This window comes from Mustelus asterias, chromosome 11 (genome assembly GCF_964213995.1).
Source record: "Mustelus asterias chromosome 11, sMusAst1.hap1.1, whole genome shotgun sequence".
In the NCBI taxonomy this organism is placed as follows: domain Eukaryota; kingdom Metazoa; phylum Chordata; class Chondrichthyes; order Carcharhiniformes; family Triakidae; genus Mustelus; species Mustelus asterias.
Genome location: NC_135811.1, coordinates 6,489,812 through 6,513,348, shown reverse-complemented (window position 1 = coordinate 6,513,348; position 23,537 = coordinate 6,489,812). Strand labels below are relative to the sequence as shown.

At 48.9% G+C, this 23,537-nt stretch overlaps 1 protein-coding gene across 3 annotated transcripts in view; it reads left to right on the top strand.

Annotated features, from left to right (window-relative positions):
- Positions 1 to 23,537, top strand: part of LOC144500345 (zinc finger matrin-type protein 4) — a 459,246-nt gene that overhangs the window by 359,771 nt on the left and 75,938 nt on the right. For all 3 annotated transcript variants that reach the window (XM_078223096.1, XM_078223094.1, XM_078223093.1), the window contains exon 6: positions 3,586 to 3,682. In XM_078223096.1, coding sequence (XP_078079222.1) covers positions 3,586 to 3,682 — 97 coding nt within the window. The remainder of the gene's footprint in view (positions 1 to 3,585; positions 3,683 to 23,537) is intronic.

The following is a 23,537-nucleotide window of genomic DNA, read 5'->3' as shown; positions in this document are numbered from 1 at the left end:
TCCCATTGTGGGGATTCTATGACTCTATGAGAAAGTTATTAGAATGCAAAACTTACTATTGCAAGGAATGGTTCAAAAGAATAACAGATGCATTTAAGGTGAATCTACATAATCTGCATGAGGAGAGAGGAAGTCCCTCATATCCACTGGGTGCAGGTGTCCCAGTGGATATTAATCTGGAATTCTGAGCCAGAGCTCCAATCTTCCAGAGTGGGGTTCGCGCCCTCTGTCTTCTGGTTCACGAGTGGGTTTTGATTTTGATTTGATTTGATTTGATTTATTATTGTCACATGTATTAACATACAGTGAAAAGTATTGTTTCTTACGCGCTATACAGACAAAGCATACCGTTCATAGAGAAGGAAAGGAGAGAGTGCAGAATGTAGTGTTACAGTCATAGCTAGGGTGTAGGGAAAGATCAACTTAATGCAAGGTAAGTCCATTCAAAAGTCTGACAGCAGCAGGGAAGAAGCTGTTCTTGAGTCGGTTGGTGCATCTGTAAAAGTTGGTGAGAGTCGTAGCTGACATGCCAAATTTCCTTAGTCTTCTGAGAAAGTAGAGGCGTTGGTGGGCTTTCTTAACTATAGTGTTGGCATGGGGGAACCAGGACAGGTTGTTGGTGATCTGGACACCTAAAAACATGAAGCTCTCGACCCTTTCTACTTTGTGACCTCAGGCTTTTGTATCTTTTTCCCGACGGAAGAAAGTGGAAGAGAGAATGTCCGGGGTGCATGGGGTCCTTAATTATGCTGGCTGCTTTTCCAAGGCAGCGGGAAGTGTAGATAGAGTCAATGGATGAGAAGCTGGGTTGCGTGATGGATTGGGCTACATTCACAACCCTTTGTAGTTCCTTGCATTCTTGGGTAGAACAGGAGCCATACCAAGCTGTGATACAACCAGAAAGAATGTTTGCTATAGTGCATCTGTAAAAGTTGGTGAGAGTCATAGCTGACATGCCAAATTTCCTTAGTCTTCTGAGAAAGTAGAGGCGTTGGTGGGCTTTCTTAACTATAGTGTTGGCATGGGGGACCAGGACAGGTTGTTGGTGCTCTGGACACCTGAAAACATGAAGTTCTGGACCCTTTCTACTTTGTCCCCGTTGATGTAGACAGGGGCATGTTCTTTACGCTTCCTGAAGTCGATGACAATCTCCTTCATGTTGTTGACATTGAAGGAGAGATTATTGTTGCCGCACCAGTTCACCAGATTCTCTATCTCATTCCTGTACTCTGTCTCGTCATTGTTTGAGATCTGACCCACTACGGTGGTGTCGTCAGCAAACTTGAAAATCGAGTTGGAGGGGAATTGGGCCACACAGTCATACATGTATAAGGAGTATAGTAGGGGGCTGAGGACACAGCCTTGTGGGGCACTGGTGTTGAGGATGACCGTGGAGGAGGTGGGGTTGCCTATCCTTACTGATTGCGGTCTGTGGGTTAGGAAGTTCAGGATCCAGTCGCAGAGGGAGGAGCCGAGGCCCAGGCTACGGAGTTTGGAGATGAGTTTTGTGGGAATAATAGTGTTGAGTGGGTACCCCCAAGACACTCGCTGATGACAATTTTAAATGAGCTGTGAGTGGCAGAGAGATATACGCCAGGAGTGTAGTGAATAAAGTGGATGAGCTTAGAGTGTAGATCGATGCTTGGAAATGTGATGTGGTGGCCATTACGGAGACTTGGGGACAGGGACAGGACTGGATACTTCAGGTGCCGGGTTTCAGATGTTTCAGAAAGGACAGAGAGGGAGGCAAAAGAGGGGGGGGGGAGTGGCACTGCTGATCAGGGATAGTGTCACAGCTGTAGAGAAGGTGGAAGCCGTGGAGGGATTGTCTACAGAGTCTCTGTGGGTGGAAGTTCGGAGTGGGAAGGGGTCGATAACTTTGCTGGGTGTTTTCTACAGGCCACCCAATAGTAACAGGGATGTTGAGGAGCAGATAGGGAAACAGATCCTGGAGAGATGTAGTAATAACAGGGTTGTCGTGATGGGAGACTTTAATTTCCCAAACATCGATTGGAATATCCCTAGGGTAAGGGGTTTGGATGGGGAGGAGTTTGTTAGGTGTGTTCAGGAGGGTTTCCTGACACAGCATGTGGATAAGCCTACAAGAGGGGAGGCTGTACTCGATCTGGTACTGGTTAATGAGCCTGGACAGGTATCGGACCTCTCAGTGGGGGAGCATCTTGGGGATAGTGATCATAACTCTATCTCCTTTACGCTAGCATTGGAAAGAGATAGGATCAGGCAAGCTAGGAAAGTGTTTACCTGGAGTAAGGGGAAATATGAAGCCATCAGGCAGGAAATTAGAGGCATAAATTGGAAGGAGGCATTCTCGAGGAAAAGTACTGAAGTAAGGTGGCAGATTTTCAAGGAATATTTGTCTGGAGTTCTGCATGACAACATTCCGATGAGACAGGGGGGTGGTGCACGAAAGCTGTGCTGAACCTAGTCAAAAAGGAAAGGAAACCATACAAAAGGTTCAGAGAGCTCGGCGATGATAGGGATCTAGATGAGTATACAGCTTGTAGGAAGGGACTTAAGAAAGAAATTAGATGAGGAAGTGGAGGGATGGGTTGGTAAGTTTGCCGACGACACGAAGGTTGGTGGTGTTGTGGATAGTTTGGAGGGATGTCAGAAGCTGCAGCGTGACATAGATAGCATGCAAGACTGGGCAGAGAAGTGGCAGATGGACTTCAACCCGGATAAATGTGCAGTGGTCCATTTTGGCAGGTCAAATGGGATGAAGGAGTATAATATCAAGGGTAAGACTCTTAGCAGTCTAGAGGATCAGAAGGACCTTGGGGTCTGGGTCCATAGGACTCTTAAATCGGCCCCGCAGGTAGAGGAGGTGGTTAAGAGGGCATATGGTGTGTTGGCCTTCATCAATCGAGGGATTGAGTTTAGGAGTCGGGAGATAATGATGCAGCTTCATAAGACCTCGTCAGACCCCACTTGGAGTACTGTGCTCAGTTCTGGTCGCCTCATTACAGGAGGGATGTGGAAATGATTGAAAGGGTGCAGAGAAGATTTACAAGGATGTTGCCTGGATTGGTTGGCATGTCTTATGAGGATAGGTTGAGGGAGCTTGGTCTTTTCGCCTTGGAGAGACGAAGGATGAGAGGTGACCTGATAGAGGTGTACAAGATGTTGAGAGGTATAGATCGGGTGGATTCTCGGAGGCTTTTTCCCAGGGCTGAAATGGCTGCTATGAGAGGACACAGGTTTAAGGTGCTGGGGAGTAGGTACAGAGGAGATGTCAGGGGTAAGTTTTTCAATCAGAGGGGGTGGGTGAGTGGAATCGGCTGCCGTCAGTGGTGGTGGAGGCAAACTCGATAGGGTCTTTTAAGAGACTTCTGGATGAGTACATGGGACTTAATAGGAAAGCCTATATATAAGCCTAGGTAGGTAGGGACATGACCGGCGCAACTTGTGGGCCGAAGGGCCTGTTTGTGCTGTATTTTTTTCTATGTTCTATGTTCTATAAAGGGAGGGGAGATTACTGAAGTTCAGCCAATCTCTGACACTCAGACACAACGCCAACTCAGTAAGGTGAGAGGCTCAACTCTTTTCCTTTTCTCTCTCCTGCAGCTTTGAAAAACAGCTACACCTGTAACATCTGTAATGTGATCCTCAACTCGGTGGAACAGTTTCATGCTCACCTACAGGGCTCCAAGCACCAGAGCAAGTAAGCAAAGGCTTTTAAACAACTTGTCAATGAGATGGGGAACAGACTGCCATCTAATCAAGGGGTTCAAGTGTTTATATATAGAATAACAGATACCCGGGAGTGAGTTACAGACTGGAATCTAATCGAGAGGTTCAGGGTGGTTTATATATAGAATAACAGATACCCAGGAGTGAGTTACAGACTGGAATCTAATCGAGGGGTTCGGGGTGGTTTATATATAGAATAACAGATACCCGGGAGTGAGTTACAGACTGGAATCTAATCGAGGGGTTCGGGGTGGTTTATATATAGAATAACAGATACCCGGGAGTGAGTAACAGACTGGAATCTAATCGAGGGATTCGGGGTGGTTTATATGTAGAATAACAGATACCCAGGAGTGAGTTACAGACTGGAATCTAATCGAGGAGTTTGTGCTGGTTTATATATAGAATAACAGATACCCAGGAGTGAGTTACAGACCGGAATCTAATCGAGGGATTCGGAGTGGCTTATATATAGAATAACAGATACCCGAGAGTGTGTTACACTCAAATCTAATCGAGGAGTTTAGGGTGGTTTATATATAGAATAACAGATATCCGGGAGTGAGTTACAGACTGGAATATAATCGAGGGTTCGGGGTGGTTTATATATAGAATAACAAATACCCAGGAGTGAGTTACAGACTGGAATCTAATCGAGGGGTTCGGGGTGGTTTATATATAGAATAACAGATACCCGGGAGTGAGTTACAGACTGGAATCTAATCGAGGGGTTCGGGGTGGTTTATATATAGAATAACAGATACCCGGGAGTGAGTTACAGACTGGAATCTAATCGAGGGGTTTGGGGTGGTTTATATATAGAATAAAAAATAAAGTTTAAATTTTATATTTTAGTGACAAGTAGGCTTACATTAACACTGTAATGAAGATATTGTGAAAATCCCCTCGTTGCCGCATTCTGCCACCTGTTCGAGGACACTGAGGGAGAAATTAGCATGACCAATGCACCCTAACCAGCACGGCTTTCAGACTGTGGGAGGAAACCGGAGCACCCGGAGGAAACCCACGCAGACACGGGGAGAACGTGCAGACTCCACGCAGACAGTGGCCAGGATTTTACCTCCTTGCCCCTCCCATCGATGGGCAGAGTGAGCTGGTGAAGTAGCGCCGGAGCTGAGTAATTCGGATCAATTTCCCGTCTCTTGCGATTTTACGAGAGCCGGATTTCCAGCGATGTCGGAGTCTCGGCGGAAATGGGCGGGAGGCTGAATAAACTGTTCAAATTTATTATAATCTTTATTTGCATGTGTTTAGTGAGTCTGGGGCTCAATTGTCTGGACTCGCGTGCCTTTAGGACCTCACCTGGAAAGGTTCTCTCTGGCGAGGAAAACACTTGCTTCCCATGAACGAGGAGCGGTCGTGTGGCTTCACCAGTGGAACTGGAGGCCATTGAGGCTCCCCAGGGAGGCCAAGGGCAAAGGGGTGTGATGCGCGTTATCACACACGAGGCTTGAGATGCTCAGGAAATAAAGGCTTTTATTTGCTGTAACAACGAAGCTACTAATTATATACACGATCCCAGACTGAGGGGTCCCAGACAGAGCAGAGACCTTTATACCTCTCCCAGGAGGCGGAGCCCGACTGGGATGTACCACAATAACTATAATACAAGGTGTAACAGCCCAACCCTAACCCCAACAGTAACAAGTAGAACAACCCAACCCTAACCCCAACGCCAACATATATACATACTTGCAGTACTGGCCTGGCTCAGTACTATCTAGTGGGATCCAACGATGGTTCACCACATTCACCCCTCCTTTGAAGACAAAGGCCGGCGGGGTACAAAAAACAGAATAATTTGTCATCAGTCTATAAGTTCAGACGGTCAGGGGGACTGCACCGTCGTTGTGACCTCCTCAATACCGGCGATGACACCGGAGTAGGCACTCGCGGTGGCGTTCTCCCCAAGGCGATGTCCAACTGTTCCTCCACAGTCTCACGGGCCGGTTGACCCCGAGGTGATGGTAATCCATGGAGTTCCGACACGCCCTGAAGTGGCGACCATCCTCTGGACTCAGGCAAGCTGAATGTCCATCATAGACTTGTCAAGTCTATGAGGCTTGGCCTGGTCCAGGACGATCGACGCCACCGTTGGTTCATGAGCGCCACTGCAGGCGGCTGAGATTGACGAGGATGACCCCTGCTGGTCGTTTGCAGTCGGTGCCGACCAACATGGCCGCTCCCATAGGTCGCACGTGGGTGATGGCGCCAAACTCAGCGACCCCTGGTGGTCACACCTCTCCGACTCCGTCGACCGTAATGGCGTCGTCCTGGCCTCGCACGTGGACGAAACCCTCGACGATGCCGACGACGAAGAACCGGGCTCCGAGGAATCGCAGGCCGCACTGCTGTTCCGAGAAGCAGATTTAGATTGGCACACTTTCGAATAGTGCCCCTTCTTACCGCAGGCGGAGCACAACACAGCTTTAGCGGGACACCGTTGCCGACTTTGCTTCGCTCCCCCACAGAAGTAACACCGCGGGCCGCCCGGAGCTGCTGATGTCGTCTGGCCCGAGTGTGAGCACGCCATCACGCAGCTTTTCGAACCCGAGGGACGAGGAGGGATCAGCGACTGCTCCTGCCACGTTGTCTCCACGTGGTCTTCAGGATACAATACTAGGCTTTTGGAGGCCGTCTCCAACATATCCGCTAGTTCTATTGCCTGGGTGAGGTCAAGACTACCTTTCTCCAGTAGTCTGAGTCGGATGTAAGATGATCCGACTCCCGCCACAAACACATCTCGAGCGAGGTCGTTCATATTCTGATCTGCCGACACTGCTTTGCAGCTACAGCCCCTGGCTAGCTGTAGGAGCTCATTCGCGTATTCTTCCGTCGTTTCGCCGGACTGCCGTCGTCGAGTGGCTAAGAGGTAACGAGCGTGCATTTCGTTGGGCGGTTTAATATAACGCTTCTTAAGAAGCTCGAGGGCCTTTGTGTAGTCGGTGGCCGCACGGATCGCGAGGTAGACGGTGTCGCTTACCCTCGCATGGAGGACCCGGAGTCTGTCATCATCTGTGGTGACCACTGCGGAGGCTGCCAGGTAGTCCTCAAAACATTTCAACCAGTGGTCGAAGGTGTTAGAGGCGCCCGCCGCACGTGGATCCAGTGTAAGGCGTTCAGGTTTCAACATCTGCTCCATACTCTCTGTATCGTTTTTTTTCGACGAGAATTTTATTTACAGCAAATAAAATTGATGCGCGTTATCACACACGAGGCTTGAGATGCTCAGGAAATAAAGGCTTTTATTTGCTGTAACAATGAAGCTACTAATTATATACACGATCCCAGACTGAGGGGTCCCAGACAGAGCAGAGACCTTTATACCTCTCCCAGGAGGCGGAGCCCGACTGGGATGTACCACAATAACTATAATACAAGGTGTAACAGCCCAACCCTAACCCCAACAGCAACAAGTAGAACAACCCATCCCTAACCCCAACAGCAACATATATACATGTAGTACTGGCCAGACCCTGGCTCAGTACTATCTAGTGGGAACCAACGATGGTTCACCACAGGGTGGCCTTTGGGCAGTGCCAGCCTAGCAGTGCCACCCTGTTACTGTGACACTGCCAGCACCTTGGCACTGCCCACTGGGCAATGCCAGAGGGTGGGGCATATGAGGTGGAGCCTCTGGGAGCAGGGGTGAAGGGGGCAGGTCCATTCTGCAATGCGATCGGAGAGCAAGCGGGGCCCACTGCCACTCTGCAATGTCTTTGGATCGGGGGCGGGGCGGCACCTCGGACAATGTGGGGCTCGCGATCGTCTACAGGCCCCAACGCTTGTTGGGAGAGGTTGGCTGTGTTGAGGCTGCAAGGACCTGTCAGTTTTCTCTCTCTGTCAGACCCCTGCTGTTGGATTTGTGCATGTGCAGCACCAGAGGTCTGCACATGCGCAATAGCTCCCCCCACAGGCTGGCTGGTAAATTAAGCCCAGCCCACTGCCTGCAGCAGCTAGAAACAGTCAAGCCCATATTTTCATTGACTATGTGCATAAGATTGGGCAAAAAAAACAGACGCTTAGAATCAATCTCATAAAATTCCACCCAGTGAGCCAAGCCGGGAATCAAATTCGGGTCCCCGGTGCTGTGAGGCAGCAGTGCTGACCGCTGTGCCACCGGGCTGCCGTGAATGAATTACAGACTGGAATCTAATCGAGGGGTTTAGATGATGTATAACGTGTTGAAGGGCATCTCACGTCTGGTAAGCTGCCAGCACGGAGGCCATTCTGAGCCTGGAGTTCCCCATTAAGAAGTAACAGGAGCTGAGCCTCACAGCACCAGGGACCCGGGTTCGATCCCCGGCTTGGGTCACTGTCTGTGTGGAATCTGCAGATTCTCCCCGTGTCTGCGTGGGTTTCCTCCGGGTGCTCCGGTTTCCTCCCACAGCCCGAAAGACGTGCTGGTTAGGGTGCATTGGCCGTGTTACGTTCTCCCTCAGTGTACCCGAACAGGCTCCGGAGTGTGGCGACTCGGGAATTTTCACTGTAACTTCATTGCAGTGTTAATGTAAGCCTACTTGCGACTAACAAATAAACTTTAACTTTGCTGATGGAGATTGTCTCTTTGAAATTCAGCAAGTCCTTCACCTGCTAGGCTGCTTACCTTTTCTTGCTGTTGTATATCTTTTCGGAAGACAATGGGGGGAATACCTTGAACCGTGAGTACTTCCTTCGGAAGCTTTGCACCTTTACATTAGGTTGGTAGCCTTGACCTTGCAACCTGATTGATCAGTGTCATTTGGCCCAGTTTCTTGTGGTTGAATTGATTGCTGTGGTTTTTCTTCAAGCAGCCAAGTAACCCGGGTCAAGGCAATAAGGAAAGAATCCAATTATGGTCCATGGCTTTAAAAAAATGTATCCATTTTTTTTACTGTAGAAATTCATCACTGTGTTTTGAGTTGTCCCTTGGATGTGCTTATTCTATTTAACTGTACTTGGTAAAAGACCTGTCAAGTGTTTCTTCAATGGTATCTTACTTAGTGGTAATTGAGTGGCTGTGTAGCTTACCCTCAGATGATGATCCTGGTTGTAAGTCATTTCGATAATATTGAGTTCTGGAGAGCTCTGCCCTTGGGGAGTCATTTTTGTGTCTTTTATTAACCCATTTTAAAGATAGCCCACTCAGGTCTACTGCTGTTGAGTCCTCAAAGTTCTGAGTCTGCCCTCCAGGTTCACACAAAATACAACAGATTACCAACAATAACTTTCATTTATCTAGCGCTTTTCACATGCCAAATGTCCCACGGCACTTAGCAAGAGTGTTATCAGTACAATTTTGACTTCAAGCCACATGGGAGATATGAAGATTATTTATTAGTGTCATAAGTAGGCTTACATTAACACTGCAATGAAGTTACTGTGAAAATCCCCTAGTCGCCACGCTCCTGTTCGGGTATGCTGAGGGAGAATTTAGCATGGCCAATGCACCTAACCAGCACGTCATTCATACTGTGGGAGGAAACCGGACCACCCGGAGGAAACCCACGCAGACACGGGGAGAACATGCAAACTCCGCAGAGACAGTGACCCAAGCCGGGAATCGAACCCGGGTCCCTGGCGCTGCGAGGCAGCAGTGCTAACCACTGTGTCACCGTGCCGCCGTCAGGACTGATGACCAAAAGCTTGATCAAAGAGTCAGGTTTTAAGTAGCATCTTAAAAGAGGAAAGTGAGGTGGCGAGGTGTCACAGAGCCAGAGAGTCATAGAGTGCAGAAAAGCCCCTTCGGCCCATTGAGTCTACACCGCCAATAATTACCATTGAAGGCACGCTAATCCCATTTTCCTTCACTTGTCCCATATACTTGAATGTTATGATGTTTCAAGTGCTCATCTAAATACTTTTTAAAGGTTGTAAGGTTCCCGGTCTCCACTACCTTCCCAGGCAGTGCATTCCAGATTCCCACCACCCTCTCACTGGTTTCTTTTCTCAAATCCCCTCTGAATCTCCTGCCCCTCACCCTAAAACAATGCCCCCTCATGATTGATTCCCTCAGCCAAGGGGAACAGCTGCTCCCTACTCACCCTGTCCGCACCCCGCAAACTTAGACACCTCAATCATGCCCCCCCCCCCCCCCTCAGCCTTCTCTGCTTTAGAGAAAACAATCCAAGCCTATCCAATCTCTCCTGATCAGGAGGGAATTCCAGAGCTCAGGACCCGAGGCAGCTGGAGGGCCATCGATGGTGGAGCGATTAAAATCTGGGGTATGCAAAATGCCAAAACCAAAACCTCAGAGAGGATTGCAGAGGTGAAGAAGATGACAGAGGTAGGGAGGGTGAGGTCACAGAGGAAATACCAGGAATTTAAAATTTAAACTTTGACAGACTGGGAGCAAATATCATAAAATCATAATATCCCGAGGGGGCATGGCCTCAAAATAAGGGGGAGAAGATTTAGGACTGAGTTGAGGAGGAACATCTTCATCCAAAGGGTTGTGAATCTATGGAATTCCCTGTCCACTGAAGCAGTTGAGACTACCTTGTTGAATGTTTTTAAAGCAAAGATAGATTTTGAACAGTAAAGACATTAAAGATTATAGTGAGCAGGCGGGTAAGTGGAGCTGAGTCCACGAAAAGATCAGCCATGATCTTATTGAATGGCGGAGCAGGCTCGAGGGGCCAGATGGCCTATTCCTGCTCCTAGTTCTTATGTTCTTATGTTCTGCTGACTCTCTGCAGAGCAATCCAGTCAGTCCCATTCCCCGCTCAATCCCCATACCGCAGTACGTTTATTTTCCTCAACTGGTCGATCAATTTCCCTTTGAAATCATCATCTCTGTTTCCACTGCCCTCACGGGCAGCAGCTTCCAACTTATTACCACTCACTGTGTGAAGAAGTTCTTCCTCACATCACCCCGCCCACACATCCACCTCCACGTCTCTTGCCCAAAACATTAAACCTAGGTCTGCCAGCCCTTGTATAGTGAGCTGAAGGTGTATATTAGTTTGAAAAATATCAGATAGTGAAGAGAACATAAGAACTAGGAGCAGGAGTAGGCCATCTGGCTCCTCGAGCCTGCTCCGCCTTTCAATAAGATCATGGCTGACCTTTTTGTGGACTCACCTACCCGCCTACTCACCATAACCCTTAATTCCTTTACTGTTCAAAAATGTATCTATCCTTGCCTTAAAAACATTCAACGAGGTAACCTCAACTGCTTCACTGGGCAGGGAATTCCACAGATCCTTTGGGTGAAGAAATTCCTCCTCAACTCAGTCCTAAATCTGCTCCCCCTTATTTTGAGGCTATGTGCCTTCGTTCTAGTTTCACCCGCCAGTGGAAACAACTTCCCTGCTTCCATCTTATCCATTCCCTTCATAATCTTAAATGTTTCTATAAGATCTCCCCTCATTCTTCTGAATTCCAATGAGTATTGCCCCACTCTACTCAGTCTCTCCTCATAAGCCAACCCTCTCAACTCCGGAATCAACCTGTCAATTCAGGAGGGAGATTAGGAGGGCAAAGAGTGACCAGCGGCATGAGCGTGGGAGTCAGGGTGAAGGGAAGAAGGAGGTCATGTGATTAAATATCCAGACGAATATCCAACAAGAGTTGGCAATCTGGTGGAACTTCTATATAACTACAACTTCTCTCTTTCCCCCTCTCTCTCCCTCTCTTGCTCCGAATGAGGTCTGTTGTTAGCTATTGGCGAGAGATTCCATTTGGCACCTGCTGTCTTACTCCTAGCATTTGTGGCTCAAGGGAGTCTTTCCGAGAAGGTTGTGCGCGGTGAGAATCTCAAAGGCACACAGGCCCCTTTGTGCACTAGCTCTGCACCACACTGAGCCTGGCTCATTGCAAACACTCACTATTCACAGCTCCTCCACTGAGATTTGAGTGCTCTCTCTCTCTCTCTCGACATGAGAAGCAAAATGCCATCGAGCCCCTGAAGGAGAGCTTTGTGTTGCAGAAGAAAGCCCCTGATTTTATTAAAATATCTGGTTTTGATCGATTGCTTGACATTTTTGGAACTGTGGTGCCTTTGACAATGCTGGCGGGGTAGGGGGAGGGGGGCAGGCGACAGGAAAATAGGCAGTGAAAAGGATCAAGGCCCAGCCAGGCTTCAGGAGAATGATGAATAGTCGGGGAATCATTAATTTGATAAAACAGAGACAAGAAAGAACAAAGGGAGGCTGCTGACTGGAGGTGAGCAGGTAAGTAATATTTCCTCCGTCACATCGATCTTTTACCCTGCCTCAGCTCACCTACTGCTGAAGCCCACATTCATGGCTCTGTTATCTCTCATCTTATTATCTCCAATGCTCTCCTGCTCAGCCGGGTTCACCCGACATAAACTTGATCTCATCCAAAACTCTGCTGCCTGTTCACCAAATGCCACTTGTCACCCCCTGTGCCCTATATAGACACACCATCCAACAGCATCATTGTTTCAATGTTCCCTATGGTGGGGGAATCCAGAACGAGGGGTCGTAGTTTGAGGATAAGGGGTAAACCTTTTAGAACTGGACGGCACGGTGGCACAGTGGTTAGCATTGCTGCCTCACAGCGCCAGGGACCCGGGTTGGATTCCCGGCTTGGGTTACTGTTTGTGTGGAGCCTGCACGTTCATAGAATAGAATCATAGAATCCCTACAATACAGATGGCGGCCATTCGGCCCATCGAGTCTGCACCGACAACAATCCCACCCCGGCCCTACCCCTGTAATCCCACATAATCCCCGACACTAAGGGATAATCCCGCCCAAACCTGTTCCCCGTAACCTCAAGTATTTACCCCAATAATCTACACATCTTGGGACACTAAGAGGCAATTTAGCATGGCCAATCCACCTAAACTGCACATCTTTGGACTGTGGGAGGAAACCGGAGCAGCCGGAGGGAACCCACGCAGACACGGGGAGAATGTGCAAACTCCGCACAGTCACCCAAGGCCAGAATTGAACCCAGGTCTCTGGTGCTGTGAGGCAGCAGTGCTAAGCACTGTGCCACTGTGCTGCCCCATTCTCCCCGTGTTTGCCTGGGTTTCCTCCGGGTGCTCTGGTTTCCTCCCACACTCCAAAGATGTGCAGGTTAGGTCGATTGGCCATGCTAAATTGACCATTAACTTCAGGGGGAGTAGCTAGGGTAAATGCATGGGTTATAGGGATAGGGCGTGGGTGGGATAGTGGTAGGTGCAGACTCGATGGGCTGAATGGCCTCCTCCTGCACTGTAGGATTCTATGATTCTATTCTATGAACTGAGGTGAGGAGAAATTTCTTCACCCAGAGGGTGGTGAATTTTTTTTAAATTCTTTTTTTTATTCATTCCCGTGGCATGGGCATCGCTGGCTGGGCCAGCATTTATTACTCATCTCTAGCTGCCCAAGGGCAGCTAAGAGTCAACCACATTGCTGTCGTTCTGGAGTCACATGTAGGCCAGATCGGGTAAAGATGGCAGATTTCCTTTCCTAAAGGACATTAGTGAACCAGATGGATTTTTCCGATAATCGACAATGGTAGATTCTTAATTCCAGATGGGTTTTTTTATTGAATTCAAATTCCACCATTTGCTGTGGAGGGATTTGAACCCGGGTCCCCAGAACATTATCTGGGTTTCTGGATTCATAGTCTAGCGATAATACCACTAGGCCATCGCCTCCCCTCGAGTGTGAAATTTACTACCACAGAATGTAGTGGAGGCCAAAATGTTGTCTGATTTCAAGAAGAAATTAGATATAGCTCTTGGGGCTAAAGGGATCAAGGGATATGGGGGGGGAGGGGGGGAATCAGGATATTGAATTTGATGATCAGCCATGATCAAAATGAATGGCGGAGCAGGCTCGAAGGGCCGAATGGCCTCCTCCTGCTTCTAGTTTCTATGTAAATCCACCTCCTGCCCCATGGTTGCCCCCGCCCTCTCTCTGCTCCAGTTCTACAGCCTACCAATATCTCTGATCACCTCCAGTTCTGGTGTCTTGCCCTGACTTTAGTCACTCTCCCACTGGTGGCCATGCCTTCTTCACCAGCTGGGGCCCAAAGCCTGGAATTCCCTTCCCCAGGGTGCCCTAACAGTAGGTCACCTTCAACCCCAACCCCCCGCTCCCCCACCCCACCCCCCTCCCCTACCCCGCCACTGCCCAAGGCTACAACAAGGCCCACTACCTGAGGGTCACCACTGGCCCAAGTGCAGGCAGGTCACACACGCCATTGCCCACTGCTGGTACGATCCCTGTGGAAGCAAGTAGGCAAGGCATTCCTTGTGGGTGGCGCGGTGGCACAGTGGTTAGCACCGCTGCCTCACTGCGCCAGGGACCCGGGTTCGATTCCCGGCTTGGGTCACTTTCTGTGTGGAGAGTCTGCACGTTCTCCACGTGTCTGCGTGGAGTTTCCTCCGGGTGCTCCGGTTTCCTCCCACAGTCAGAAAGACATGCTGATTAGATGCATTGACCCAAACTTCATTGCAGTGTTAATGTAAGCCTTACTTGTGACTAATAAATAAACTTTTACTTTAACTTTAACTCAGCTCCCCTGTTGTAACGTTAGGATTGGGAGCTGGCAGCATCGCACGGCAGGTCATTCAGTGTCTGAAATGGGGAGATAGGTCAGCTGGAAGGGTGAATAAAGTGTTTAGTGTGGTCTCCCGAGCTTCAGAAGCTGAGCTTCTCTGAAGCACTGTTAAAGCCAAGATGAGAGCATTGACGACCTTGAGGAATTGACAAGGTTGAGAAACTCTCGCCATGCCGGGCAGAACGGATAGATTGCTGATTGGTCGACAACGAAAGCTTTCTTGTTTGTTATTCATGTGGGTGTCACTGGCTGGGCCATCGTCTATTGCTCTGGAACTGATTTCAGAGGCAATTTCAGAATCAACCACATTGCTGTGGATCTGGAGATACATTTTGGCCAGATGTAGGGATTTCTGTCCCTAAAGGACATTACTTAAACAGATGGATTTTTAAGTTTAATTTTATTTATTAGTGTCACAAGTAGGCTTACATTAACACTGCAATGAAGTTACTGTGAAAATCCCCTAGTCGCCACACTCCGGCGCCTGTTCGGGTACACTGAGGGAGAATTTAGCATGGCCGATGCACCTAACCAGCACATCTTTCGGACTGTGGGAGAAAACCGGAGCACCCGGAGGAAACCCATGCAGACACGGAGAGAATGTACAAACTCCACACAGACAGTGACCCAAGCTGGGAATTGAACCCGGGCCCCTGGCGCTGTGAGGCAGCAGTGCTAACCACTGTGCCACCATGCTGCCATTGTTTACAACAATGGTTTCATGGTCATCATTAGACTTTGAATTCCAGATTTTTTATTAAACACAAATTTTGCCATCCGCTGTGGTGGGATCTGAACCCGGGTCCCCAGCGCGTTACGCTGGGTCACTGGATTGCTAGTCTAGTGAAAGTGCCACTGCGCCACCACCTCTCCCAATAAAGTACCATTAATGTGACAAAAAAACCCAAGGCTCTTCATGGGAGCAGTGCCAGACTCCTTTCGAGCGGCACGGTGGCACAGTGGTTAGCACTGCTGCCTCACAGCGCCAGGGACCTGGGTTCGATTCCAGCTATGGGTCTCTGTCTGTGTGGAGTTTGCACATTCTCCCCGTGTCTGCGTGGGTTTCCTCCAGGTGCTCCCGTTTCCTCCCACAGTCCGAAAGACGCGCTGGTTGGGTGCATTGGCCGTGCTGAATTCTCCCTCAGTGTCCCCGAACAGGTGCTGGAGTGTGGCAACTCGGGGATTTTCACAGGAACTTCATTGCAGTGTTAATGTAAGCCCTATTTGTGGCACGAATAAATAAATAAAATATTGGTCTTGGAAGGGAGTGCAGTGCGGATTCACCAGGACAACATCAGAGCGTTAAGTGTTCAGTGCTGAGTGCCAGTTGCTTAAGCTTGGTATGAATCTCCCTGAGATTCAGGAGATTAAGGGATGTTCTGAGCAAGTTGCATGAAGTGTGAACAGGATTTGATGGTGTAGATATCGGGATATCATTTCCCCTGTTGGAGGAATTAAGAACAAGAGAACATAATCTTAAAATTAGAGATAATCCAGTTAGGATCACAGAATCACAGAATACTGCAGTGCAGAAGAAACCCTTCGGCCCATCGAGTCTGCACCGACGCATGAAAGGGGCAGCACGGTGGCACAATGGTTAGCACTGCTGCCTCCCAGCGCCAGGGACCTGGGTTCGATTCCAGCCTTGGGTAACTGTCTGTGTGGAGTTTGCACATTTTCCCCGTGTCTGCGTGGATTTCCTCCGGGTGCTCCAGTTTCCTCCCAGAGTCCAAAGATGTGCGGGTTAGGTGGATTGGCCGCGCTTAATTGCTCCTAGTATCAGGGGGATTAGCAGGGTAAATATTTGAGGTTATGGGAATAGGGTCTGGGTGGGATTGTGGTCAGTACAGACTTGATGGGCCGAATGGTCTCCTTCTGCACTGTAGGGATTCTATGAAAGGCCCTGACCTGCCCACCTAATCCCACTTGCCAGCACTTGGCCCATAGCCTTGAATGTTATGATGTGCCAAGTGCTCATCCAGGTACTTTTTAAAGGATGTGAGGCATCCCGCCTCCACCACCCTCCCAGGCAGCGCATTCCAGACCCTCACCACCCTCTGGGTAAAAAAGGTTTATCTCAAATCCCCCCTAAACCTCCCACCCCTCACTTTTAACTTGTGTCCCCTCGTAACTGACCCTTCAACTAAGGGGAACAGCTGCTCCTTATCAAGAAGATTCAAGAACCAGGATCAAGAAGAAAAAGCAGAAAATGCTGGAAAACCTCAGCAGGTCCGACAGCATCTGTGGAGAGAGAATAGAGCCAACATTTCGAGTCTGGAGGGTCGTCCAGATTCCAAATACTGGGCGGGATTTTACTGTCTCGTTCATCCTGAAACCATAAAATCCCACCCGAGGTCAACGGACCTTCCCCTGGTCCGCCCCTCGCCCGCTCCGATTCCCGTGGCAGGCAGGGCGGTAAAATTCCAGCTGTTAACTCTATTTCCTTCTCCACGGACGCTGTCAGAGCGGCCGAGATTTTCCAGCATTTTCTGTCTTTGTTTCAGATTCCGCAGTCATTTGCTTTAATCAACAGGTTATTGTTGGCTAAGTGTTACAATGGGTTATGGGGCAAATGGAATTCAGGTACAGACCAGCCCTGATCCAATAGGATGACAGGAGAGGACCGAAGAGGGGCTGAATGGCCTCCTGTTGTTCCTGTTCTCTCAGCGTGTTAGCTCCAGTTTGAAAAGGGAATAAGCGGTGCCATCTGCAAAAGCAAAGCCAGTAATTGTGTTAGACATTTGCATGTTTCTCGTTAATTGCTATTTAACAAGCTGCTAACGTGCAAAGAAGCAGTATTAGCGATCGTCCTTTGGTTTTCTGTGCATCACTCAATTTCACTCACTGGAGTGATTCCACTTAATGCATCCTCATGAACTTGCTCTTTCTTAAAGGAGCTCCCCCACCTGCAACAAAACTAAAGCTCAAAAGAGAAAGTGCTGGAAAATCTCAGCAGTGAATCTCCAGTGAAGCTCAACGCAAACTGGAGGAACAGCATCTCATCTTCCAGCTGGGCACTTTACAGCCTTCCGGTCTCAACATCGAAGTCAACAACTTCAGATGATTCGCTCTACCCCACCTCGGCACCTTTGTTTTCATTCTATTTTATTTAAATTTTTAAAGTTCCCTACCTTTTATTTCTTTATTGTCTTTCTTCATTTTTCCCCCCCCCCAACTCTTTCCCCCTACTTTATCCTCCCTTCCCTTACCTTTCCTCCCCCCGCTTCCCCTTTTCTACATTCTATCTCTGTCCCATTCCCACCAACCGCCCCCCCCCACTTCCACCCAACATCTTCATCTGTCACAGCTTGCAGTTTACAGTTTCTCTGCCGTTTGGCCATTCACACCTTCTGTTCTCTCTATGGGCAGCCATTAGCAGCCTTTCCCCTTGTTTTTGTGGCTATGACTCATCTTTCATTCCCTCCCCCTGCAGTATAAATATCTCCTACTTTCTCTGCCTTTTAGCTTTGACAAAGGGTCATCTGGCTCTTTTCTCTCCTTACAGATGCTCCCAGACCTGCTGAGATTTTCCTGCGTTTTCTCTTTTGGTTTCGGATTCCAGCACCCGCAGTAATTTGCTTTTATTAAGCTAATGCTCGAGGTAGACAGAGGCAGACTGTAATATCTCTAAAGAGCGAGAGAAAGATTAGAATGAGGAATTGCTGTTGCTGTAAGATTGGACGCTGAGATTTTGGAAACTCACGTGGCAGGATTTTCGCTGCCAGTTTCTGAGATCTGTCGCCAGGCTGGGGTGAGGGGGCAAGGGTCAGCGGGGGTCAGAAACTGGCTCTAAATTGGAAACAGTGTGACCAGGGTGATTTTCCGCAGGGTTGCCAATTTAGTTTAATTTATTTATTAGTGTCATAAGTAGGCTTACATTAACATTGCAATGAAGTTACTGTGAAAATCCCCTAGTTGCCACACTCTAGTGCCTGTTCGGGTACACTGAGGGAGAATTTAGCACGGCCAATGCACTCTAACCAGCACGTCTTTCAGACTGTGGGAGGAAACCGGAGCATCTGGAGGAAACCCATGCAGACACGGGGAGAATGTGCAGACTCCACACAGACAGTGACACGAGCCGGGAATTGAACCCGGGTCCCTGGCACTGTGAGGCAGCGATGCTAACCACTGTGCCACCGTGCCAGAGGGTCGGCTTGCCACCCAAATTAGGACATTGGAGAACGCTCTTGAGGCTGGAGGTCCAAGCAGAATCTTTGCAGCTTTAATACAGCAGCAGGTTAATGAGAGAGAGAGGGCGCTTCACAGGGGCACCTTCTCTCCAGCTTTTTCAGATTCAAAATCACTGCCTGTGGCTAAGCCACCACAGGGAGGTGGAGCTGGTGAGAGGAGACCGGGAAGGTGGAGGAGCCCTTCTAAACAACGGCTTGGGGCTATTGCAGGACCTAGGCAGGGATGGAGGGCCTTTAACTCTGCCTTGAGTGCTGGACCCCTGCTCTACTGACAGGAGGCCACCTCCAAGCAGCTGAATTGGCCCCAATGCTTGCGGAAACAGAGGCTGCTGCAAAATCCCAGTCGGCCTCCTATCATTGGCCTCATGATCCTGATCAGGTCGTGTCCTTCACATCCCCCATTGACTCTGTCTACACTTCACGCTGCCTCGGCAAAGCAGCCAGCATAATCAAGGACCCCACGCACCCCGGACATTCTCTCTTCCTCCTTCTGGAAAAAGATACAAAAGTCTGAGGTCATGTACCAACTGACTCAAGAACAGCTTCTTCCCTGCTGCTGTCAGACTTTTGAATGGACTTACAAAAAAGAACAAAGAACAGTACAGCACAGGAAACAGGCCCTTCGGCCCTCCAAGCCTGTGCCTCTCCTTGGTCCAACTAGTCCAATCGTTTGTATCCCTCCATTCCCAGGCTGCTCATGTGACTATCCAGGTAAGTCTTAAACGATGTCAGCGTGCCTGCCTCCACCACCCTACTTGGCAGCGCATTCCAGGCCCCCACCACCTTCTGTGTAAAAAACATCCCTCTAATATCTGAGTTATACTTCGCCCCTCTCACCTTGAGCCCGTGACCCCTCGTGAACGTCACTTCTGATCTGGGGAAAAGCTTCCCACCATTCACCCTATCTATCCCCTTCATAATCTTGTACACCTCTATTAGATCTCCCCTCATTCTCCGTCTTTCCAGGGAGAACAACCCCAGTTTACCCAATCTCTCCTCATAGCTAAGACCCTCCATACCAGGCAACATCCTGGTAAACCTTCTCTGCACTCTCTCTAACGCCTCCACGTCCTTCTGGTAGTGCGGCGACCAGAACTGGACGCAGTACTCCAAATGTGGCCTAACCAGCGTTCTATACAGCTGCATCATCAGACTCCAGCTTTTATACTCTATACCCCGTCCTATAAAGGCAAGCATACCATATGCCTTCTTCACCACCTTCTCCACCTGTGTTGCATTAAGTTGATCTTTCTCTACACCCTAGCTATGACTGTAACACTACATTCTGCACTCTCTCCTTTCCTTCTCTATGAACGGTATGCTTTGTCTGCATAGCGCGCAAGAAACAATACTTTTCACTGTATACTAATACATGTGACAATAATAAATCAAATCAAATCCCATCTCCATGAAAATGGACCATGAGGTGGGCTGGAGCTGAGGAATCAGCATGCAGGCCTGCCGGCACTACCCACCTCCAACCCAAGGCTTAGAAGGGCCTAAAGATAAGGCTCTACTTTCATATCATCAGCTTTCATTTCCAGAGCACTTGAGGAAAACATGCCAGACATTTTACAGGCATGACAAAACAGTGCCAAAGATGGTACTCAAATAGGTGACCAAAAGCTTGGTCAAAGAGATAGGCATGTCAGGACATTAGAATTCTGGGAGTCTGGAACACTATCAGAATAAGGAATTGGTCAGAGGTGAGGAGAAATTTCTCCACTCAGAGGGTTGTAAATTTTTGGAATTCTCTTCCCAGAGAGAAATGAAAGCTCAGTTGTTGAATATGTTCAAGACATATGACAACGTATTTTAGCATACTAAGGGTGTTAAGTGACGTAAATGTTAACCAAAGATGCATCTGAGTTAGAAGTTCAAACACAATCATTTTTATTCATTCATTGGCTGTGGGCACTGCTGGCTAGACCAGCGTTTATTACCCATCGCTAATTGCCCTTGAGAAGGTGGTGGTGAGCTGTTTTCTTGAACCTCTACAGTCCCTGTAGTGTAGGTACACTCACAGTGCTGTTAGGGAGGCAGTCCCAGGATTCTGACCCAACGACAGTGAAGGAATGGCGATATATTTCCAAGTCAGGATGGTGGGTAGCTTGGAGGGAAACCTCAGGTGGTGGTGTTCCTATTCACCTGCTAACCACATTTTTTTAGGCAGAGCTGAGGATCAAGATGGCTGAAGATCAGGTTGAGTCTGAGTCTAATGTAGGGCGGCACGGTGGCACAGTGGTTAGCACTGCTGCCTCACAGCGCCAGAGACCCGGGTTCAATTCCCAGCTCGGATCACTGTCTGTGTGGAGTTTGCATGTTCTCCCCGTGTCTGCGTGGGTTTCCTCCGGGTGCTCCGGTTTTGTCCCACAGTCCGAAAGATGTGCTGGTTAGGTGCATTGGCCATGCTAAATTCCTCAGTGTACCCGAACAGGTGCCTGAGTGTGGTGACTAGTGGATCTTCATAGTAACTTCATTGCAGTGTTAATGTAAGCCTACTTGTGACAATAATAAATAAAAAATAAAAACAAATAAAGAAAGGGCAAAGAGCCTTTACATGGCCATCACCAATTTCCAGTTTGTGACAGATTAATGGGTCATTGCTATGTGGTTTGTGGGATCTTGCTGTGGTCTTGGGCAGCACAGTGGCACAGTGGTTAGCACTGCTGCCTCATAGCACTAGGGACCTGGGTTCGATTCCCAGCCTCGGGTTACTGACTGAGTGGAGTTTGCACGTTCTCCCCGTGTCTGCGTGGGTTTCCTCCGGGTGCTCTGGTTTCCTCCCACAGTCCAAAGATATGCGGGTTAGGTGGATTGGCCGTGCTAAATTGTCCCTTAGTTGTGAGGGGGACTAGCAGGGTGAATATGTGGGGTTACAGGAATAGGGCCTGGCTGGGATTGCTGTCGGTGCAGGCTTGATGGGCCGAATGGCCTCCCTCCACACTGCGATTCTAAAATATATTATAATGCAATTGAAGATAGCATTCAAACACCAGCGAGTGGGACTAACAGACAATGTCCCTCACTGATGTTGGTAAGCTGCCGCACTCTTTGTATCGGACGGTGTTCGTGCTGAGGGATAATGCTGATTGAGCACCAGCCTTACTGACGCGTGGATAGAAAACTGTTCCCTTTATTTCTTTTGGTCTCGGCTCAGCGAGTGATCATGGAGATCAAGGAGCAGAGAGATGAAAATGGATTAGAACATCAAACTCAGTTGTGTCAGACACCAGTCCCAGTCCCGGCACCGCAGCAGCAGGATGACAGCGTTTGTGCTGGGCTACATTGCATCAATTGGAAAGCAATTCAAACGTACATTTTTCAGCCGCTTCAACAATGAGACAGGCAACTCCCGGACAGAGGCTGGTGCTGTAGAGGAGGGGGCTTGGGAGATATACAAGAAGGAACATCAGTATGACTTTGATGTTCCCTCTTGCATGTGAGGGGCAAATATTAAGGGCCATAAATATTAAGATAGTCACTAATAAACCCAATCGGGAATTCAGGAGAAATGTCTTTACCCAGAGAGTGGCTAGTGGAACCCGCTGCTAACTGCTGGGGCGGCACGGTGGCACAGTGGTTAGCAGTGTTATCTCACAGCACCAGGGACCTGGGGTTCGATCCCCAGCTTGGGTCACTGTCTGTGCGGAGTTTGCACGTTCTCACCGTGTCTGCGTGGGTTTCCTCCGGGTGCTCCGGTTTCCTCCCACCTTCTGAAAGACTTGCTGGTTAGGTGCATTGACCCGAACAGGCGCTGGAGTGTGGCTACTAGGGGAATTTCATACTAGCTTCATTGTAGTGTTAATGTAAGCCTTACTAGTGACTAATAAATAAACTTTAACTTAACAGGAAGAAGTATAAATTTAATTTAGAGAGAAATTGGATAAACACACAAAGGGTGACACGGTGGCACAGTGGTTAGCACTGCTGCCTCACAGATTCAGGGACCCGGGTTCAATTCTGGCCTTGGGTCACTGTCTGTGCGGAGTTTGCACATTCTCCCCGTGTCTGCGTGGGTTTCCTCCGGGTGCTCCGGTTTCCTCCCACACTCCAAAGATGTGCGGGTTAGATTGATTGGCCGTGCTAAATTGACCCTTAGTGTCAGGGGGACCAGCTAGGTTAAATGCAAAAGGTTACGGGAATGGGGCCTGGGTGGGATTGTGGTCGGTACAAACTCGATGGGCCGAATGGCCTCCTGTACAGTAGGGATTCTATGGATTCTAGGAGAAACAAATAGGCGGATATAGGCGGATATGTTGCCAAGGGGAGACGGAGGGGTGGGAGGAAGCCTGGACCACCTGTTTCTGTGCTGTTGGTTCTAAGTAGTTCCATGTATTTCCGTAATTCCCAGCTCTCTGAATCTTAAGCCATCTTTTTTAATTTGCTCACGATCAGCACTTAGCCTGCTGTGAGACACACGGCACTGGTCATGACTTGACTTGCTGAGTGTAAAGCTCCTCATTCTACATCAACTGTCTATCCCACACTGGAGGGTATTTGTGAGGCATATTTATCTCCAGACTCCACACATTAGGAAAGGAACAGGAGGAGGCAATGCTGTACTGCAAGTCTCCTCCACCATTTAATGAGATCATGGCTGATCCGTATCTGAACGGAGATGTATTTCCAAGTCAGGTTGGTGACTTAGAGGGGAACTTGCAGTTGGTTGTGTTCCCATGTGTCTGCTGCCCTGTCTAGATGGTAGAGGTTGTGGGTTTGGAAGGTGCCGTTGAAGGAGCCTCGGTGAGTTGCTGTGGTACATCTTGTAGATGGTCCACACTGCCGCTACTGAGTGTCGGTAGTGGAGGGAGTGGATGTTTATGGATGTGGATGGGATTCCAATCAGGCGGGGCTGCTTTGTCCTGGATGGTGTTGAGCTTCTTGAGTGTTGTTGGAGCTGCACCCATCCAGGCAAGTGGGGAGTATTCCATCACACTCCTGACTTGTGCCTTGTAGATGGTGGACAGGCTTTGGGGAGTCAGGGAGTGAGTTTCATAGAAACCCTACAGTGCAGAAGAAAGCCATTCGGCCCATCAAGCCTGATTTGATTTGATTTGATTTATTATTGTCACATGTATTAGTATACAGTGAAAAGTATTGTTT